General features: G+C 66.9%; 8 protein-coding genes across 8 annotated transcripts; 4 read left to right on the top strand and 4 right to left on the bottom strand.

Annotated features, from left to right (window-relative positions):
- Window positions 1-181: 181 nt before the first annotated feature.
- On the bottom strand, window positions 182-547 carry LOC309600536 (feather keratin 3-like; the record flags this gene model as incomplete). The annotated part of the gene is made up of 1 exon (XM_082332935.1): window positions 182-547. The coding sequence occupies one exon, from the start codon at window positions 545-547 to the stop codon at window positions 182-184; it is 366 nt and encodes a 121-aa protein (XP_082189061.1).
- A 1,124-nt stretch (window positions 548-1,671) lies between these two features.
- On the top strand, window positions 1,672-2,526 carry LOC309600552 (feather keratin 3-like; the record flags this gene model as incomplete). Its single annotated transcript, XM_082332951.1, has 2 exons — window positions 1,672-1,737; window positions 2,140-2,526. The coding sequence occupies exon 2, from the start codon at window positions 2,161-2,163 to the stop codon at window positions 2,524-2,526; it is 366 nt and encodes a 121-aa protein (XP_082189077.1). The 5' UTR covers window positions 1,672-1,737; window positions 2,140-2,160.
- A 2,431-nt stretch (window positions 2,527-4,957) lies between these two features.
- On the bottom strand, window positions 4,958-5,323 carry LOC309600557 (feather keratin 3-like; the record flags this gene model as incomplete). The annotated part of the gene is made up of 1 exon (XM_082332957.1): window positions 4,958-5,323. The coding sequence occupies one exon, from the start codon at window positions 5,321-5,323 to the stop codon at window positions 4,958-4,960; it is 366 nt and encodes a 121-aa protein (XP_082189083.1).
- Window positions 5,324-6,447: 1,124 nt separating this feature from the next.
- On the top strand, window positions 6,448-7,302 carry LOC309600542 (feather keratin 3-like; the record flags this gene model as incomplete). Its single annotated transcript, XM_082332941.1, has 2 exons — window positions 6,448-6,513; window positions 6,916-7,302. Exon 2 carries the CDS (start codon window positions 6,937-6,939, stop codon window positions 7,300-7,302), a length of 366 nt encoding a protein of 121 aa, XP_082189067.1. The 5' UTR covers window positions 6,448-6,513; window positions 6,916-6,936.
- Window positions 7,303-9,727: 2,425 nt separating this feature from the next.
- Window positions 9,728-10,093, bottom strand: LOC309600530 (feather keratin 3-like; the record flags this gene model as incomplete). Its single annotated transcript, XM_082332929.1, has 1 exon — window positions 9,728-10,093. One exon carries the CDS (start codon window positions 10,091-10,093, stop codon window positions 9,728-9,730), a length of 366 nt encoding a protein of 121 aa, XP_082189055.1.
- Window positions 10,094-11,217: 1,124 nt separating this feature from the next.
- LOC309600526 (feather keratin 3-like) lies at window positions 11,218-12,072 on the top strand (the record flags this gene model as incomplete). Its single annotated transcript, XM_082332925.1, has 2 exons — window positions 11,218-11,283; window positions 11,686-12,072. Exon 2 carries the CDS (start codon window positions 11,707-11,709, stop codon window positions 12,070-12,072), a length of 366 nt encoding a protein of 121 aa, XP_082189051.1. The 5' UTR covers window positions 11,218-11,283; window positions 11,686-11,706.
- Window positions 12,073-14,392: 2,320 nt separating this feature from the next.
- On the bottom strand, window positions 14,393-14,758 carry LOC309600537 (feather keratin 3-like; the record flags this gene model as incomplete). The annotated part of the gene is made up of 1 exon (XM_082332936.1): window positions 14,393-14,758. One exon carries the CDS (start codon window positions 14,756-14,758, stop codon window positions 14,393-14,395), a length of 366 nt encoding a protein of 121 aa, XP_082189062.1.
- A 1,124-nt stretch (window positions 14,759-15,882) lies between these two features.
- Window positions 15,883-16,737, top strand: LOC309600564 (feather keratin 3-like; the record flags this gene model as incomplete). The annotated part of the gene is made up of 2 exons (XM_082332964.1): window positions 15,883-15,948; window positions 16,351-16,737. Exon 2 carries the CDS (start codon window positions 16,372-16,374, stop codon window positions 16,735-16,737), a length of 366 nt encoding a protein of 121 aa, XP_082189090.1. The 5' UTR covers window positions 15,883-15,948; window positions 16,351-16,371.
- Window positions 16,738-18,775: the final 2,038 nt, after the last annotated feature.

Below are 18,775 nucleotides of genomic sequence, written 5' to 3'. Positions count from 1 at the left end.
AGGGCAGGAGAAGAGGGCCGGGAAGCGCCGAGCGTGTTGGACAGCGCCAGCTGCCCAGGCGTTGGCTGGGGCTGGGGCTGCTCAGCACTCCTCAGTGCCTCGTGCCCTCCAGCTCAGGCCTGCCTGGGGGGTGGTGGCATTGGCGCTTGGGCTGGGGGCAGTGGCAGGGGCTGGGCTGAGTCTAGCAGGGCCCGCAGGTGTCCCACAGCTTCTTGCTGTAGCGGGGCAAGGCACAAGGGCTGCAGGCAGGGGAAGCGTAGGGTCTGCCAAAGGTGCAGAGGCCCCCCGAGCCCAGCGTGGCCCCGGCGCCGTAGAGGCCCCCCAGCCCCAGGGAGCCCCCGAAGGCGGGGGCTCCGGAGGAGCCCACCACGGCTTGCTGGGGGAAGGAGCTGAGGATGGGGCCGGGGAAGGTGACGACGACGGGGGGCGGCTGGATGAAGGCCGTGGAGTCGGGGCACTGGCGGGCGCACAGCTCGTTGCAGCTCTCAGCGATGGGCTGGGGGACAGCCACGCTGGTTTTCGGTGGGCACAGGTCGTAGCAAGACATCTTTGCGCGGGATCGGACGGTGCTCTGCAAGAGGGCCGAGATTGCAAGAGAGCAGCTTAGGGGAGCGCCCGAGACGCAGGGGCCACGGCCGGAGCAAGGGGCAAGGGGCAAGGGGCAAGGAGGAGAAGCGCTCGCAGACTTACCCTGTTCCCCGAGGAGAAGGCGACCAGAGCAGTGGATGGGAGAGCCTGGCAGAGGCCGAGCTTTTATACTGGCCCCGCCATTGCTCAGCACCACCTGGGCCAATCTGCAGAGGTGGCACTCCCTCCTGCCGATGACAACAGGGCTGTCCGGCTCCTGCCCCTCCCTGACTCAGCATCCCCACGCCACACCAGCACATGCCGCTTCCGAGGCTTTCCTCCCCTTTCTGCTTCGTGGCCTAAGTGGCAGCAGGCATCTCCCTGACGGGGGCTGCGCACGGCAGGAGAGGTGCCTGCTTCTGCAGCTCCTCGCTGCCTGCCTTGTACCCTGCCCTGGGAAGCCATCTCTGTGCTCCTTGCACCGGGCCCCTCGGGGAAGAGCACGAGGGCTCTTTCTCCCCCAGACTTGCAGAGGTCGATGGCCAACGCCTGCAGGCGCCCGGGGGCCGGCTCCCTTGGGCTGGCGAGTGATGCATCGTGCTGAGCAGGCAGTGCCCGAGAGGAGTGCCCTTGATTTGGCATTTCGTAACCTCGCCCCTCTGTAGATAACAGCCACACGGCGCACGTCACGCGGTCCCTGGCGTGCGGGAGGCCTTTGCCAGGCCGCCTTCTTGCCCAGGGATGGGAGCCCGCTCTTCCCTGTGGCTCTGCAGAGAAGGCGTGGGGCCGCCCCGAGACCAAGCCCTTGGGGAAGAGCTATGGCACGCAGGGCGCTTGCAGTCAGCCTTTGTCACGCTGCGTGCCCTCTTACACACACGGAGATAATGAAAAGACAGTGGGCCTAATTTGGCCCATTAGGTGGCAGCTGGCGAGCGTCCGAGCGGGGTAATTGCAGGGGCTGATAGAGCGGGTTGGGGCTGGTGAGGAAACGGCGTCAGCAAAACAGCCCCGTGCCACGCAGGGAGGAGGCAGGGGCTCGGCCGCCACGGGCCACGTGCCCCCAGCGTGGCCAGCTCCTCCCCGCGCTCGCTGGCCAGGCATAAAAGCGCTGCCCTCGGCAAGCGCCGGCATCCGCCGCTCCTGCCTCGCTCTGCTCAGGAAAAGGGTAGGTGGGTGCCTGTGGGCCTGTGCCTCCTGTGGCAGGGCTCGGCGTGGAGCCTCCCTGGCCAGGAGAGCTCTCCTGGCAGCAGGCTTGGACGGCCAGGGCAGGCTGAGCCACGGCGGGAGGAGGAAGGAGCCCCGTGGCCGGGACGTGCAGAGCCAGGCCCTGCACAGGCTCTCGCGGAGGGAGGGCTTGTGTGCCCTCTGTGTGCGGAGAGAGGGCAAGGCGAGGGGTGCAGAGAGCAGGGCGCGGAGCGGGGCTGGCTGGGCAAAGGGCAAGCGGTGGGCAGCGCGGGCAAGGCGGTGGCTCTGGCCCCTGCAGCTGCAGGGCAGCTGTGGGAAGAGGGCACTGCTCGCTCGGGGGATCTCCTCCTGGCTCGTGACACCTGGCCTTGGGGCCTTGTGTTTCAGGCTCCGCTCTCTCGCACCAAGATGTCTTGCTACGACCTGTGCCCACCGAAAACCAGCGTGGCTGTCCCCCAGCCCATCGCTGAGAGCTGCAACGAGCTGTGCGCCCGCCAGTGCCCCGACTCCACGGCCTTCATCCAGCCGCCCCCCGTCGTCGTCACCTTCCCCGGCCCCATCCTCAGCTCCTTCCCCCAGCAAGCCGTGGTGGGCTCCTCCGGAGCCCCCGCCTTCGGGGGCTCCCTGGGGCTGGGGGGCCTCTACGGCGCCGGGGCCACGCTGGGCTCGGGGGGCCTCTGCACCTTTGGCAGACCCTACGCTTCCCCTGCCTGCAGCCCTTGCGCCTTGCCCCGCTACAGCAAGAAGCTGTGGGACACCTGCGGGCCCTGCTAGACCCAAAAGCCCCAGAGTCCCTGCGCCACCTCAGCCTTATGCCTCCTCTCCTTTCTCCTCTCCTTCCCCTCTCCCCACGCCGCCTCTCCTCCTCCTCCTCCTCCCTGCTGCCTCTGCCCACGTGTACGAGACTGCCCTCGGCCCACAGGCCACTTGCTTGTCTCTGCAACGACCACCGCCTGGCAGAAGCCTGAAGGAACGCCTCTCTTGAAGCCTGGGTGCACAGCCTGCCTCTTTCTGCCTCCTGTGTCTTTCTCCAGCGGGTGCTTTCCTGCACTGCAATAAAACAATCGTCCATCCAACACCTGCCTCTCCATTTTTCCTTGCGAGGCCCAGCGTGGGCTGCAGGGCTCCCTCGCCCTGCACGTGGCCCCCGCCAGCTGGGCCAGGACACTCTCTCAGCCCCAGCAGAGCCAGGCTGACGCGCCTTTGCGGAGACCCCACAGCCCTGGCAGCTCTCGCCACGCGTGCTCCTGCAGCTGAGCTCCAAGGGCCCTGCCTCAACGCGGGGGGCTCCCCTGCCTGCAGGACTTGCAGCCCGGGGGCGTCTGCAGACCTCCAGCCAAGCCTGGCCATGAGCAGCTCTGCTCCCTGGCCTTGGAGGCAGCCAGGGGCAATGGCTGCCACCGCTCCAGCCACTCTCGTGCCTCCACGGCTCTGCTAAAGGCCCTGCGAGAGACAGGAAAGCCACTTTTCTCTCCCCTTTCCTCTTCTTCTCCCCCTTCCCCTTCTCCTTCTCTATCCTCTCCTTCTCCTCCTTCCTCTTCCCCTTTCCTTTCCTTTTCTTCTTCCCCTTCCCCTGCCCTTTCCTCTTCTTCTTCCCCGTCCCCTTCCCTCTCCCCTTCCAGTTCTCGCCCCCGGCACGCACCAACACACTCGGTGCTCCTCGGCTCTCTGCTGCAGACCCAAAATCACAGAAATTGCAGCCTGAGTCTTGGGGCAGGAGCCTTTGGAGGGCATCTCGTCATGCTGCCGCCTCAAGCAGGCTCCCCCAGAGCCGCCTGCCCAGCCCCGCGTCCAGACGGCTTTTGCACGTCTCCAAGGAAGGAGACTGCACAACCTCCCAGGGCAACCTGTGCCAGTGCTCAGTCACCCTCACACTGAAAAAGTGCTTTGGCATGTTGAGGCGGAGCCTCCTGTCTTCCAGCTGGGGCCCGTTGCCTCTCCTCCTGGCACTGTACACCTCTGAAGAGAGCCTGGCTCCATCTCCTTGACGCCTTCCCTTCAGGCATGTGTGCGCATTGACGAGATCCCCCCCTGAGCCTCCTCTGCACCAGGAGGAACAGGCCCGCCTCTCTCGGGCTCTGCCCAGAGGACACATGCTCCCTGTCCCTTCAGCGTCTGCGGGCAGCCCTTTGCCGGGCTCTCGCCAGTAGCCCCACGTCTCTCCTGTGCTGGGCAGCCCAGCCCTGGGCACAGCACCGCAGGGCTTGCCTTGCCAGGGCCCAGGGGAGGGCAAGGATCCCCTCCCTCCCCCTGCCGGCCACACTCCTCCGCATGCAGCCCAGGACACCGCTGCCCGCCTTGCCCCCAAGGCACCTTGCCGGCTCATGCTCCCCTTGCTGTCCCCCAGCACCCCCGGGGCCTCTCCTGACAAGCTGCTCTGGGGCAAGAGACGGCCGTTTCCCAGGCGGGGGCTTTAACACTGCCTCTCCTCCAGCCTCCTCTGCGCGGATGCCCGGAGATGCTGCCGTGCTTCTGCAGAGCTGAGGCACCTGGCAGCGCTGGCGCTGTTCCTGGGCTGAGAAGGCCAGGCAGAGGAGCCCTGCCAGCGCCTGTCCTGCTCTCTGCCCTTTCCCCAGCTCCCGCAAGCCCCACCAAAAGGCTCTCTCTCCCCTGCCTGCTGCCTGCCTCCTCCCTCTCCCAACACTGCCCACCCTCGCCTCGCCTGGGCACCTCAGGACCAGCACTTGCCCTCCCACAGCTGACAGGCACCCGCCCCCAGGGGCCTTCCCGACTTGCGACAAGGAGGGAGGGAGACACGACTTGCATGCAGGAAACCTTTATTGTGCCCAGAGGGGCAGGAGAGGCTGTCAGAGAGATGCTGGGCAAGACCCCGAGAGCCTGCTTGCCCCGTGTTGGAGGAGGCAGCGGGATCTTCTCCAGAGCATTGCTTCTCGCTCCCGATGCCCCCCTGCTGTGGTGGCATTGCAGATGCCAAGGCCTTGGCCCTGCAGGCTCGCAGAGCCTTTCGGCTCCGCCGCCTGCCCCCTCCGACAGCTGGCAAGAGAGGGGAGGGGAGGAGAGCAGAGGGCAGGAGAAGAGGGCCGGGAAGCGCCGAGCGTGTTGGACAGCGCCAGCTGCCCAGGCGTTGGCTGGGGCTGGGGCTGCTCAGCACTCCTCAGTGCCTCGTGCCCTCCAGCTCAGGCCTGCCTGGGGGGTGGTGGCATTGGCGCTTGGGCTGGGGGCAGTGGCAGGGGCTGGGCTGAGTCTAGCAAGGCCCGCAGGTGTCCCACAGCTTCTTGCTGTAGCGGGGCAAGGCGCAAGGGCTGCAGGCAGGGGAAGCGTAGGGTCTGCCAAAGGTGCAGAGGCCCCCCGAGCCCAGCGTGGCCCCGGCGCCGTAGAGGCCCCCCAGCCCCAGGGAGCCCCCGAAGGCGGGGGCTCCGGAGGAGCCCACCACGGCTTGCTGGGGGAAGGAGCTGAGGATGGGGCCGGGGAAGGTGACGACGACGGGGGGCGGCTGGATGAAGGCCGTGGAGTCGGGGCACTGGCGGGCGCACAGCTCGTTGCAGCTCTCAGCGATGGGCTGGGGGACAGCCACGCTGGTTTTCGGTGGGCACAGGTCGTAGCAAGACATCTTTGCGCGGGATCGGACGGTGCTCTGCAAGAGGGCCGAGATTGCAAGAGAGCAGCTTAGGGGAGCGCCCGAGACGCAGGGGCCACGGCCGGAGCAAGGGGCAAGGGGCAAGGGGCAAGGAGGAGAAGCGCTCTCAGACTTACCCTGTTCCCCGAGGAGAAGGCGACCAGAGCAGTGGATGGGAGAGCCTGGCAGAGGCCGAGCTTTTATACTGGCCCCGCCATTGCTCAGCACCACCTGGGCCAATCTGCAGAGGTGGCACTCCCTCCTGCCGACGACAACAGGGCTGTCCGGCTCCTGCCCCTCCCTGACTCAGCATCCCCACGCCACACCAGCACATGCCGCTTCCGAGGCTTTCCTCCCCTTTCTGCTTCGTGGCCTAAGTGGCAGCGGGCATCTCCCTGACGGGGGCTGCGCACGGCAGGAGAGGTGCCTGCTTCTGCAGCTCCTCGCTGCCTGCCTTGTACCCTGCCCTGGGAAGCCATCTCTGTGCTCCTTGCACCGGGCCCCTCGGGGAAGAGCACGAGGGCTCTTTCTCCCCCAGACTTGCAGAGGTCGATGGCCAACGCCTGCAGGCGCCCGGGGGCCGGCTCCCTTGGGCTGGCGAGTGATGCATCGTGCTGAGCAGGCAGTGCCCGAGAGGAGTGCCCTTGATTTGGCATTTCGTAACCTCGCCCCTCTGTAGATAACAGCCACACGGCGCACGTCACGCGGTCCCTGGCGTGCGGGAGGCCTTTGCCAGGCCGCCTTCTTGCCCAGGGATGGGAGCCCGCTCTTCCCTGTGGCTCTGCAGAGAAGGCGTGGGGCCGCCCCGAGACCAAGCCCTTGGGGAAGAGCTATGGCACGCAGGGCGCTTGCAGTCAGCCTTTGTCACGCTGCGTGCCCTCTTACACACACGGAGATAATGAAAAGACAGTGGGCCTAATTTGGCCCATTAGGTGGCAGCTGGCGAGCGTCCGAGCGGGGTAATTGCAGGGGCTGATAGAGCGGGTTGGGGCTGGTGAGGAAACGGCGTCAGCAAAACAGCCCCGTGCCACGCAGGGAGGAGGCAGGGGCTCGGCCGCCACGGGCCACGTGCCCCCAGCGTGGCCAGCTCCTCCCCGCGCTCGCTGGCCAGGCATAAAAGCGCTGCCCTCGGCAAGCGCCGGCATCCGCCGCTCCTGCCTCGCTCTGCTCAGGAAAAGGGTAGGTGGGTGCCTGTGGGCCTGTGCCTCCTGTGGCAGGGCTCGGCGTGGAGCCTCCCTGGCCAGGAGAGCTCTCCTGGCAGCAGGCTTGGACGGCCAGGGCAGGCTGAGCCACGGCGGGAGGAGGAAGGAGCCCCGTGGCCGGGACGTGCAGAGCCAGGCCCTGCACAGGCTCTCGCGGAGGGAGGGCTTGTGTGCCCTCTGTGTGCGGAGAGAGGGCAAGGCGAGGGGTGCAGAGAGCAGGGCGCGGAGCGGGGCTGGCTGGGCAAAGGGCAAGCGGTGGGCAGCGCGGGCAAGGCGGTGGCTCTGGCCCCTGCAGCTGCAGGGCAGCTGTGGGAAGAGGGCACTGCTCGCTCGGGGGATCTCCTCCTGGCTCGTGACACCTGGCCTTGGGGCCTTGTGTTTCAGGCTCCGCTCTCTCGCACCAAGATGTCTTGCTACGACCTGTGCCCACCGAAAACCAGCGTGGCTGTCCCCCAGCCCATCGCTGAGAGCTGCAACGAGCTGTGCGCCCGCCAGTGCCCCGACTCCACGGCCTTCATCCAGCCGCCCCCCGTCGTCGTCACCTTCCCCGGCCCCATCCTCAGCTCCTTCCCCCAGCAAGCCGTGGTGGGCTCCTCCGGAGCCCCCGCCTTCGGGGGCTCCCTGGGGCTGGGGGGCCTCTACGGCGCCGGGGCCACGCTGGGCTCGGGGGGCCTCTGCACCTTTGGCAGACCCTACGCTTCCCCTGCCTGCAGCCCTTGCGCCTTGCCCCGCTACAGCAAGAAGCTGTGGGACACCTGCGGGCCCTGCTAGACCCAAAAGCCCCAGAGTCCCTGCGCCACCTCAGCCTTACGCCTCCTCTCCTTTCTCCTCTCCTTCCCCTCTCCCCACGCCGCCTCTCCTCCTCCTCCCTGCTGCCTCTGCCCACGTGCGCGAGACTGCCCTCGGCCCACAGGCCACTTGCTTGTCTCTGCAACGACCACCGCCTGGCAGAAGCCTGAAGGAACGCCTCTCTTGAAGCCCGGGTGCACAGCCTGCCTCTTTCTGCCTCCTGTGTCTTTCTCCAGCGGGTGCTTTCCTGCACTGCAATAAAACAATCGTCCATCCAACACCTGCCTCTCCATTTTTCCTTGCGAGGCCCAGCGTGGGCTGCAGGGCTCCCTCGCCCTGCACGTGGCCCCCGCCAGCTGGGCCAGGACACTCTCTCAGCCCCAGCAGAGCCAGGCTGACGCGCCTTTGCGGAGACCCCACAGCCCTGGCAGCTCTCGCCACGCGTGCTCCTGCAGCTGAGCTCCAAGGGCCCTGCCTCAACGCGGGGGGCTCCCCTGCCTGCAGGACTTGCAGCCCGGGGGCGTCTGCAGACCTCCAGCCAAGCCTGGCCATGAGCAGCTCTGCTCCCTGGCCTTGGAGGCAGCCAGGGGCAATGGCTGCCACCGCTCCAGCCACTCTCGTGCCTCCACGGCTCTGCTAAAGGCCCTGCGAGAGACAGGAAAGCCACTTTTCTCTCCCCTGTCCTCTTCTTCTCCCCCTTCCCCTTCTCCTTCTCTATCCTCTCCTTCTCCTCCTTCCTCTTCCCCTTTCCTTTCCTTTTCTTCTTCCCCTTCCCCTGCCCTTTCCTCTTCTTCTTCCCCGTCCCCTTCCCTCTCCCCTTCCAGTTCTCGCCCCCGGCACGCACCAACACACTCGGTGCTCCTCGGCTCTCTGCTGCAGACCCAAAATCACAGAAATTGCAGCCTGAGTCTTGGGGCAGGAGCCTTTGGAGGGCATCTCGTCATGCTGCCGCCTCAAGCAGGCTCCCCCAGAGCCGCCTGCCCAGCCCCGCGTCCAGACGGCTTTTGCACGTCTCCAAGGAAGGAGACTGCACAACCTCCCAGGGCAACCTGTGCCAGTGCTCAGTCACCCTCACACTGAAAAAGTGCTTTGGCATGTTGAGGCGGAGCCTCCTGTCTTCCAGCTGGGGCCCGTTGCCTCTCCTCCTGGCACTGTACACCTCTGAAGAGAGCCTGGCTCCATCTCCTTGACGCCTTCCCTTCAGGCATGTGTGCGCATTGACGAGATCCCCCCCTGAGCCTCCTCTGCACCAGGAGGAACAGGCCCGCCTCTCTCGGGCTCTGCCCAGAGGACACATGCTCCCTGTCCCTTCAGCGTCTGCGGGCAGCCCTTTGCCGGGCTCTCGCCAGTAGCCCCACGTCTCTCCTGTGCTGGGCAGCCCAGCCCTGGGCACAGCACCGCAGGGCTTGCCTTGCCAGGGCCCAGGGGAGGGCAAGGATCCCCTCCCTCCCCCTGCCGGCCACACTCCTCCGCATGCAGCCCAGGACACCGCTGCCCGCCTTGCCCCCAAGGCACCTTGCCGGCTCATGCTCCCCTTGCTGTCCCCCAGCACCCCCGGGGCCTCTCCTGACAAGCTGCTCTGGGGCAAGAGACGGCCGTTTCCCAGGCGGGGGCTTTAACACTGCCTCTCCTCCAGCCTCCTCTGCGCGGATGCCCGGAGATGCTGCCGTGCTTCTGCAGAGCTGAGGCACCTGGCAGCGCTGGCGCTGTTCCTGGGCTGAGAAGGCCAGGCAGAGGAGCCCTGCCAGCGCCTGTCCTGCTCTCTGCCCTTTCCCCAGCTCCCGCAAGCCCCACCAAAAGGCTCTCTCTCCCCTGCCTGCTGCCTGCCTCCTCCCTCTCCCAACACTGCCCACCCTCGCCTCGCCTGGGCACCTCAGGACCAGCACTTGCCCTCCCACAGCTGACAGGCACCCGCCCCCAGGGGCCTTCCCGACTTGCGACAAGGAGGGAGGGAGACACGACTTGCATGCAGGAAACCTTTATTGTGCCCAGAGGGGCAGGAGAGGCTGTCAGAGAGATGCTGGGCAAGACCCCGAGAGCCTGCTTGCCCCGTGTTGGAGGAGGCAGCGGGATCTTCTCCAGAGCATTGCTTCTCGCTCCCGATGCCCCCCTGCTGTGGTGGCATTGCAGATGCCAAGGCCTTGGCCCTGCAGGCTCGCAGAGCCTTTCGGCTCCGCCGCCTGCCCCCTCCGACAGCTGGCAAGAGAGGGGAGGGGAGGAGAGCAGAGGGCAGGAGAAGAGGGCCGGGAAGCGCCGAGCGTGTTGGACAGCGCCAGCTGCCCAGGCGTTGGCTGGGGCTGGGGCTGCTCAGCACTCCTCAGTGCCTCGTGCCCTCCAGCTCAGGCCTGCCTGGGGGGTGGTGGCATTGGCGCTTGGGCTGGGGGCAGTGGCAGGGGCTGGGCTGAGTCTAGCAGGGCCCGCAGGTGTCCCACAGCTTCTTGCTGTAGCGGGGCAAGGCGCAAGGGCTGCAGGCAGGGGAAGCGTAGGGTCTGCCAAAGGTGCAGAGGCCCCCCGAGCCCAGCGTGGCCCCGGCGCCGTAGAGGCCCCCCAGCCCCAGGGAGCCCCCGAAGGCGGGGGCTCCGGAGGAGCCCACCACGGCTTGCTGGGGGAAGGAGCTGAGGATGGGGCCGGGGAAGGTGACGACGACGGGGGGCGGCTGGATGAAGGCCGTGGAGTCGGGGCACTGGCGGGCGCACAGCTCGTTGCAGCTCTCAGCGATGGGCTGGGGGACAGCCACGCTGGTTTTCGGTGGGCACAGGTCGTAGCAAGACATCTTTGCGCGGGATCGGACGGTGCTCTGCAAGAGGGCCGAGATTGCAAGAGAGCAGCTTAGGGGAGCGCCCGAGACGCAGGGGCCACGGCCGGAGCAAGGGGCAAGGGGCAAGGGGCAAGGAGGAGAAGCGCTCGCAGACTTACCCTGTTCCCCGAGGAGAAGGCGACCAGAGCAGTGGATGGGAGAGCCTGGCAGAGGCCGAGCTTTTATACTGGCCCCGCCATTGCTCAGCACCACCTGGGCCAATCTGCAGAGGTGGCACTCCCTCCTGCCGACGACAACAGGGCTGTCCGGCTCCTGCCCCTCCCTGACTCAGCATCCCCACGCCACACCAGCACATGCCGCTTCCGAGGCTTTCCTCCCCTTTCTGCTTCGTGGCCTAAGTGGCAGCAGGCATCTCCCTGACGGGGGCTGCGCACGGCAGGAGAGGTGCCTGCTTCTGCAGCTCCTCGCTGCCTGCCTTGTACCCTGCCCTGGGAAGCCATCTCTGTGCTCCTTGCACCGGGCCCCTCGGGGAAGAGCACGAGGGCTCTTTCTCCCCCAGACTTGCAGAGGTCGATGGCCAACGCCTGCAGGCGCCCGGGGGCCGGCTCCCTTGGGCTGGCGAGTGATGCATCGTGCTGAGCAGGCAGTGCCCGAGAGGAGTGCCCTTGATTTGGCATTTCGTAACCTCGCCCCTCTGTAGATAACAGCCACACGGCGCACGTCACGCGGTCCCTGGCGTGCGGGAGGCCTTTGCCAGGCCGCCTTCTTGCCCAGGGATGGGAGCCCGCTCTTCCCTGTGGCTCTGCAGAGAAGGCGTGGGGCCGCCCCGAGACCAAGCCCTTGGGGAAGAGCTATGGCACGCAGGGCGCTTGCAGTCAGCCTTTGTCACGCTGCGTGCCCTCTTACACACACGGAGATAATGAAAAGACAGTGGGCCTAATTTGGCCCATTAGGTGGCAGCTGGCGAGCGTCCGAGCGGGGTAATTGCAGGGGCCGATAGAGCGGGTTGGGGCTGGTGAGGAAACGGCGTCAGCAAAACAGCCCCGTGCCACGCAGGGAGGAGGCAGGGGCTCGGCCGCCACGGGCCACGTGCCCCCAGCGTGGCCAGCTCCTCCCCGCGCTCGCTGGCCAGGCATAAAAGCGCTGCCCTCGGCAAGCGCCGGCATCCGCCGCTCCTGCCTCGCTCTGCTCAGGAAAAGGGTAGGTGGGTGCCTGTGGGCCTGTGCCTCCTGTGGCAGGGCTCGGCGTGGAGCCTCCCTGGCCAGGAGAGCTCTCCTGGCAGCAGGCTTGGACGGCCAGGGCAGGCTGAGCCACGGCGGGAGGAGGAAGGAGCCCCGTGGCCGGGACGTGCAGAGCCAGGCCCTGCACAGGCTCTCGCGGAGGGAGGGCTTGTGTGCCCTCTGTGTGCGGAGAGAGGGCAAGGCGAGGGGTGCAGAGAGCAGGGCGCGGAGCGGGGCTGGCTGGGCAAAGGGCAAGCGGTGGGCAGCGCGGGCAAGGCGGTGGCTCTGGCCCCTGCAGCTGCAGGGCAGCTGTGGGAAGAGGGCACTGCTCGCTCGGGGGATCTCCTCCTGGCTCGTGACACCTGGCCTTGGGGCCTTGTGTTTCAGGCTCCGCTCTCTCGCACCAAGATGTCTTGCTACGACCTGTGCCCACCGAAAACCAGCGTGGCTGTCCCCCAGCCCATCGCTGAGAGCTGCAACGAGCTGTGCGCCCGCCAGTGCCCCGACTCCACGGCCTTCATCCAGCCGCCCCCCGTCGTCGTCACCTTCCCCGGCCCCATCCTCAGCTCCTTCCCCCAGCAAGCCGTGGTGGGCTCCTCCGGAGCCCCCGCCTTCGGGGGCTCCCTGGGGCTGGGGGGCCTCTACGGCGCCGGGGCCACGCTGGGCTCGGGGGGCCTCTGCACCTTTGGCAGACCCTACGCTTCCCCTGCCTGCAGCCCTTGCGCCTTGCCCCGCTACAGCAAGAAGCTGTGGGACACCTGCGGGCCCTGCTAGACCCAAAAGCCCCAGAGTCCCTGCGCCACCTCAGCCTTACGCCTCCTCTCCTTTCTCCTCTCCTTCCCCTCTCCCCACGCCGCCTCTCCTCCTCCTCCCTGCTGCCTCTGCCCACGTGCGCGAGACTGCCCTCGGCCCACAGGCCACTTGCTTGTCTCTGCAACGACCACCGCCTGGCAGAAGCCTGAAGGAACGCCTCTCTTGAAGCCCGGGTGCACAGCCTGCCTCTTTCTGCCTCCTGTGTCTTTCTCCAGCGGGTGCTTTCCTGCACTGCAATAAAACAATCGTCCATCCAACACCTGCCTCTCCATTTTTCCTTGCGAGGCCCAGCGTGGGCTGCAGGGCTCCCTCGCCCTGCACGTGGCCCCCGCCAGCTGGGCCAGGACACTCTCTCAGCCCCAGCAGAGCCAGGCTGACGCGCCTTTGCGGAGACCCCACAGCCCTGGCAGCTCTCGCCACGCGTGCTCCTGCAGCTGAGCTCCAAGGGCCCTGCCTCAACGCGGGGAGATCCCCTGCCTGCAGGACTTGCAGCCCGGGGGCGTCTGCAGACCTCCAGCCAAGCCTGGCCATGAGCAGCTCTGCTCCCTGGCCTTGGAGGCAGCCAGGGGCAATGGCTGCCACCGCTCCAGCCACTCTCGTGCCTCCACGGCTCTGCTAAAGGCCCTGCGAGAGACAGGAAAGCCACTTTTCTCTCCCCTTTCCTCTTCTTCTCCCCCTTCCCCTTCCCTCTCCCCTTCCAGTTCTCGCCCCCGGCACGCACCAACACACTCGGTGCTCCTCGGCTCTCTGCTGCAGACCCAAAATCACAGAAATTGCAGCCTGAGTCTTGGGGCAGGAGCCTTTGGAGGGCATCTCGTCATGCTGCCGCCTCAAGCAGGCTCCCCCAGAGCCGCCTGCCCAGCCCCGCGTCCAGACGGCTTTTGCACGTCTCCAAGGAAGGAGACTGCACAACCTCCCAGGGCAACCTGTGCCAGTGCTCAGTCACCCTCACACTGAAAAAGTGCTTTGGCATGTTGAGGCGGAGCCTCCTGTCTTCCAGCTGGGGCCCGTTGCCTCTCCTCCTGGCACTGCACACCTCTGAAGAGAGCCTGGCTCCATCTCCTTGACGCCTTCCCTTCAGGCATGTGTGCGCATTGACGAGATCCCCCCCTGAGCCTCCTCTGCCCCAGGAGGAACAGGCCCGCCTCTCTCGGGCTCTGCCCAGAGGACACATGCTCCCTGTCCCTTCAGCGTCTGCGGGCAGCCCTTTGCCGGGCTCTCGCCAGTAGCCCCACGTCTCTCCTGTGCTGGGCAGCCCAGCCCTGGGCACAGCACCGCAGGGCTTGCCTTGCCAGGGCCCAGGGGAGGGCAAGGATCCCCTCCCTCCCCCTGCCGGCCACACTCCGCATGCAGCCCAGGACACCGCTGCCCGCCTTGCCCCCAAGGCACCTTGCCGGCTCATGCTCCCCTTGCTGTCCCCCAGCACCCCCGGGGCCTCTCCTGACAAGCTGCTCTGGGGCAAGAGACGGCCGTTTCCCAGGCGGGGGCTTTAACACTGCCTCTCCTCCAGCCTCCTCTGCGCGGATGCCCGGAGATGCTGCCGTGCTTCTGCGGAGCTGAGGCACCTGGCAGCGCTGGCGCTGTTCCCGGGCTGAGAAGGCCAGGCAGAGGAGCCCTGCCAGCGCCTGTCCTGCTCTCTGCCCTTTCCCCAGCTCCCGCAAGCCCCACCAAAAGGCTCTCTCTCCCCTGCCTGCTGCCTGCCTCCTCCCTCTCCCAACACTGCCCACCCTCGCCTCGCCTGGGCACCTCAGGACCAGCACTTGCCCTCCCACAGCTGACAGGCACCCGCCCCCAGGGGCCTTCCCGACTTGCGACAAGGAGGGAGGGAGACACGACTTGCATGCGGGAAACCTTTATTGTGCCCAGAGGGGCAGGAGAGGCTGTCAGAGAGATGCTGGGCAAGACCCCGAGAGCCTGCTTGCCCCGTGTTGGAGGAGGCAGCGGGATCTTCTCCAGAGCATTGCTTCTCGCTCCCGATGCCCCCCTGCTGTGGTGGCATTGCAGATGCCAAGGCCTTGGCCCTGCAGGCTCGCAGAGCCTTTCGGCTCCGCCGCCTGCCCCCTCCGACAGCTGGCAAGAGAGGGGAGGGGAGGAGAGCAGAGGGCAGGAGAAGAGGGCCGGGAAGCGCCGAGCGTGTTGGACAGCGCCAGCTGCCCAGGCGTTGGCTGGGGCTGGGGCTGCTCAGCACTCCTCAGTGCCTCGTGCCCTCCAGCTCAGGCCTGCCTGGGGGGTGGTGGCATTGGCGCTTGGGCTGGGGGCAGTGGCAGGGGCTGGGCTGAGTCTAGCAGGGCCCGCAGGTGTCCCACAGCTTCTTGCTGTAGCGGGGCAAGGCGCAAGGGCTGCAGGCAGGGGAAGCGTAGGGTCTGCCAAAGGTGCAGAGGCCCCCCGAGCCCAGCGTGGCCCCGGCGCCGTAGAGGCCCCCCAGCCCCAGGGAGCCCCCGAAGGCGGGGGCTCCGGAGGAGCCCACCACGGCTTGCTGGGGGAAGGAGCTGAGGATGGGGCCGGGGAAGGTGACGACGACGGGGGGCGGCTGGATGAAGGCCGTGGAGTCGGGGCACTGGCGGGCGCACAGCTCGTTGCAGCTCTCAGCGATGGGCTGGGGGACAGCCACGCTAGTTTTCGGTGGGCACAGGTCGTAGCAAGACATCTTTGCGCGGGATCGGACGGTGCTCTGCAAGAGGGCCGAGATTGCAAGAGAGCAGCTTAGGGGAGCGCCCGAGACGCAGGGGCCACGGCCGGAGCAAGGGGCAAGGGGCAAGGGGCAAGGAGGAGAAGCGCTCTCAGACTTACCCTGTTCCCCGAGGAGAAGGCGACCAGAGCAGTGGATGGGAGAGCCTGGCAGAGGCCGAGCTTTTATACTGGCCCCGCCATTGCTCAGCACCACCTGGGCCAATCTGCAGAGGTGGCACTCCCTCCTGCCGACGACAACAGGGCTGTCCGGCTCCTGCCCCTCCCTGACTCAGCATCCCCACGCCACACCAGCACATGCCGCTTCCGAGGCTTTCCTCCCCTTTCTGCTTCGTGGCCTAAGTGGCAGCAGGCATCTCCCTGACGGGGGCTGCGCACGGCAGGAGAGGTGCCTGCTTCTGCAGCTCCTCGCTGCCTGCCTTGTACCCTGCCCTGGGAAGCCATCTCTGTGCTCCTTGCACCGGGCCCCTCGGGGAAGAGCACGAGGGCTCTTTCTCCCCCAGACTTGCAGAGGTCGATGGCCCACGCCTGCAGGCGCCCGGGGGCCGGCTCCCTTGGGCTGGCGAGTGATGCATCGTGCTGAGCAGGCAGTGCCCGAGAGGAGTGCCCTTGATTTGGCATTTCATAACCTCGCCCCTCTGTAGATAACAGCCACACGGCGCACGTCACGCAGTCCCTGGCGTGCGGGAGGCCTTTGCCAGGCCGCCTTCTTGCCCAGGGATGGGAGCCCGCTCTTCCCTGTGGCTCTGCAGAGAAGGCGTGGGGCCGCCCCGAGACCAAGCCCTTGGGGAAGAGCTATGGCACGCAGGGCGTTTGCAGTCAGCCTTTGTCACGCTGCGTGCCCTCTTACACACACGGAGATAATGAAAAGACAGTGGGCCTAATTTGGCCCATTAGGTGGCAGCTGGCGAGCGTCCGAGCGGGGTAATTGCAGGGGCTGATAGAGCGGGTTGGGGCTGGTGAGGAAACGGCGTCAGCAAAACAGCCCCGTGCCACGCAGGGAGGAGGCAGGGGCTCGGCCGCCACGGGCCACGTGCCCCCAGCGTGGCCAGCTCCTCCCCGCGCTCGCTGGCCAGGCATAAAAGCGCTGCCCTCGGCAAGCGCCGGCATCCGCCGCTCCTGCCTCGCTCTGCTCAGGAAAAGGGTAGGTGGGTGCCTGTGGGCCTGTGCCTCCTGTGGCAGGGCTCGGCGTGGAGCCTCCCTGGCCAGGAGAGCTCTCCTGGCAGCAGGCTTGGACGGCCAGGGCAGGCTGAGCCACGGCGGGAGGAGGAAGGAGCCCCGTGGCCGGGACGTGCAGAGCCAGGCCCTGCACAGGCTCTCGCGGAGGGAGGGCTTGTGTGCCCTCTGTGTGCGGAGAGAGGGCAAGGCGAGGGGTGCAGAGAGCAGGGCGCGGAGCGGGGCTGGCTGGGCAAAGGGCAAGCGGTGGGCAGCGCGGGCAAGGCGGTGGCTCTGGCCCCTGCAGCTGCAGGGCAGCTGTGGGAAGAGGGCACTGCTCGCTCGGGGGATCTCCTCCTGGCTCGTGACACCTGGCCTTGGGGCCTTGTGTTTCAGGCTCCGCTCTCTCGCACCAAGATGTCTTGCTACGACCTGTGCCCACCGAAAACCAGCGTGGCTGTCCCCCAGCCCATCGCTGAGAGCTGCAACGAGCTGTGCGCCCGCCAGTGCCCCGACTCCACGGCCTTCATCCAGCCGCCCCCCGTCGTCGTCACCTTCCCCGGCCCCATCCTCAGCTCCTTCCCCCAGCAAGCCGTGGTGGGCTCCTCCGGAGCCCCCGCCTTCGGGGGCTCCCTGGGGCTGGGGGGCCTCTACGGCGCCGGGGCAACGCTGGGCTCGGGAGGCCTCTGCACCTTTGGCAGACCCTACGCTTCCCCTGCCTGCAGCCCTTGCGCCTTGCCCCGCTACAGCAAGAAGCTGTGGGACACCTGCGGGCCCTGCTAGACCCAAAAGCCCCAGAGTCCCTGCGCCACCTCAGCCTTACGCCTCCTCTCCTTTCTCCTCTCCTTCCCCTCTCCCCACGCCGCCTCTCCTCCTCCTCCTCCTCCCTGCTGCCTCTGCCCACGTGTGCGAGACTGCCCTCGGCCCACAGGCCACTTGCTTGTCTCTGCAACGACCACCGCCTGGCAGAAGCCTGAAGGAACGCCTCTCTTGAAGCCCGGGTGCACAGCCTGCCTCTTTCTGCCTCCTGTGTCTTTCTCCAGCGGGTGCTTTCCTGCACTGCAATAAAACAATCGTCCATCCAACACCTGCCTCTCCATTTTTCCTTGCGAGGCCCAGCGTGGGCTGCAGGGCTCCCTCGCCCTGCACGTGGCCCCCGCCAGCTGGGCCAGGACACTCTCTCAGCCCCAGCAGAGCCAGGCTGACGCGCCTTTGCGGAGACCCCACAGCCCTGGCAGCTCTCGCCACGCGTGCTCCTGCAGCTGAGCTCCAAGGGCCCTGCCTCAACGCGGGGGGCTCCCCTGCCTGCAGGCCATGCAGCCCGGGGGCGTCTGCAGACCTCCAGCCAAGCCTGGCCATGAGCAGCTCTGCTCCCTGGCCTTGGAGGCAGCCAGGGGCAATGGCTGCCACCGCTCCAGCCACTCTCGTGCCTCCACGGCTCTGCTAAAGGCCCTGCGAGAGACAGGAAAGCCACTTTTCTCTCCCCTTTCCTCTTCTTCTCCCCCTTCCCCTTCTCCTTCTCTATCCTCTCCTTCTCCTCCTTCCTCTTCCCCTTTCCTTTCCTTTTCTTCTTCCCCTTCCCCTGCCCTTTCCTCTTCTTCTTCCCCTTCCCCTTCCCCTTCCCCTTCCCCTTTCCTTTCCTTTTCTTCTTCCCCTTCCCCTGCCCTTTCCTCTTCTTCCCCTTCCCCTTCCCTCTCCCCTTCCAGTTCTCGCCCCTGGCACGCACCAACACACTCGGTGCTCCTCGGCTCTCTGCTGCAGACCCAAAATCACAGAAATTGCAGCCTGAGTCTTGGGGCAGGAGCCTTTGGAGGGCATCTCGTCATGCTGCCGCCTCAAGCAGGCTCCCCCAGAGCCGCCTGCCCAGCCCCGCGTCCAGACGGCTTTTGCACGTCTCCAAGGAAGGAGACTGCACAACCTCCCAGGGCAACCTGTGCCAGTGCTCAGTCACCCTCACACTGAAAAAGTGCTTTGGCATGTTGAGGCGGAGCCTCCTGTCTTCCAGCTGGGGCCCGTTGCCTCTCCTCCTGGCACTGCACACCTCTGAAGAGAGCCTGGCTCCATCTCCTTGACGCCTTCCCTTCAGGCATGTGTGCGCATTGACGAGATCCCCCCCCGAGCCTCCTCTGCACCAGGAGGAACAGGCCCGCCTCTCTCGGGCTCTGCCCAGAGGACACATGCTCCCTGTCCCTTCAGCGTCTGCGGGCAGCCCTTTGCCGGGCTCTCGCCAGTAGCCCCACGTCTCTCCTGTGCTGGGCAGCCCAGCCCTGGGCACAGCACCGCAGGGCTTGCCTTGCCAGGGCCCAGGGGAGGGCAAGGATCCCCTCCCTCCCCCTGCCGGCCACACTCTTCGGCATGCAGCCCAGGACACCGCTGCCCGCCTTGCCCCCAAGGCACCTTGCCGGCTCATGCTCCCCTTGCTGTCCCCCAGCACCCCCGGGGCCTCTCCTGACAAGCTGCTCTGGGGCAAGAGACGGCCGTTTCCCAGGCGGGGGCTTTAACACTGCCTCTCCTCCAGCCTCCTCTGCGCGGATGCCCGGAGATGCTGCCGTGCTTCTGCAGAGCTGAGGCACCTGGCAGCGCTGGCGCTGTTCCTGGGCTGAGAAGGCCAGGCAGAGGAGCCCTGCCAGCGCCTGTCCTGCTCTCTGCCCTTTCCCCAGCTCCCGCAAGCGCCACCAAAAGGCTCTCTCTCCCCTGCCTGCTGCCTGCCTCCTCCCTCTCCCAACACTGCCCACCCTCGCCTCGCCTGGGCACCTCAGGACCAGCACTTGCCCTCCCACAGCTGACAGGCACCCGCCCCCAGGGGCCTTCCCGACTTGCG

This window comes from Platalea leucorodia (genome assembly GCF_965183815.1).
Source record: "Platalea leucorodia genome assembly, chromosome: 24".
In the NCBI taxonomy this organism is placed as follows: domain Eukaryota; kingdom Metazoa; phylum Chordata; class Aves; order Pelecaniformes; family Threskiornithidae; genus Platalea; species Platalea leucorodia.
Note: the sequence above shows the minus strand (reverse complement) of the source record. Positions and strands in the feature narration are given on the sequence as shown.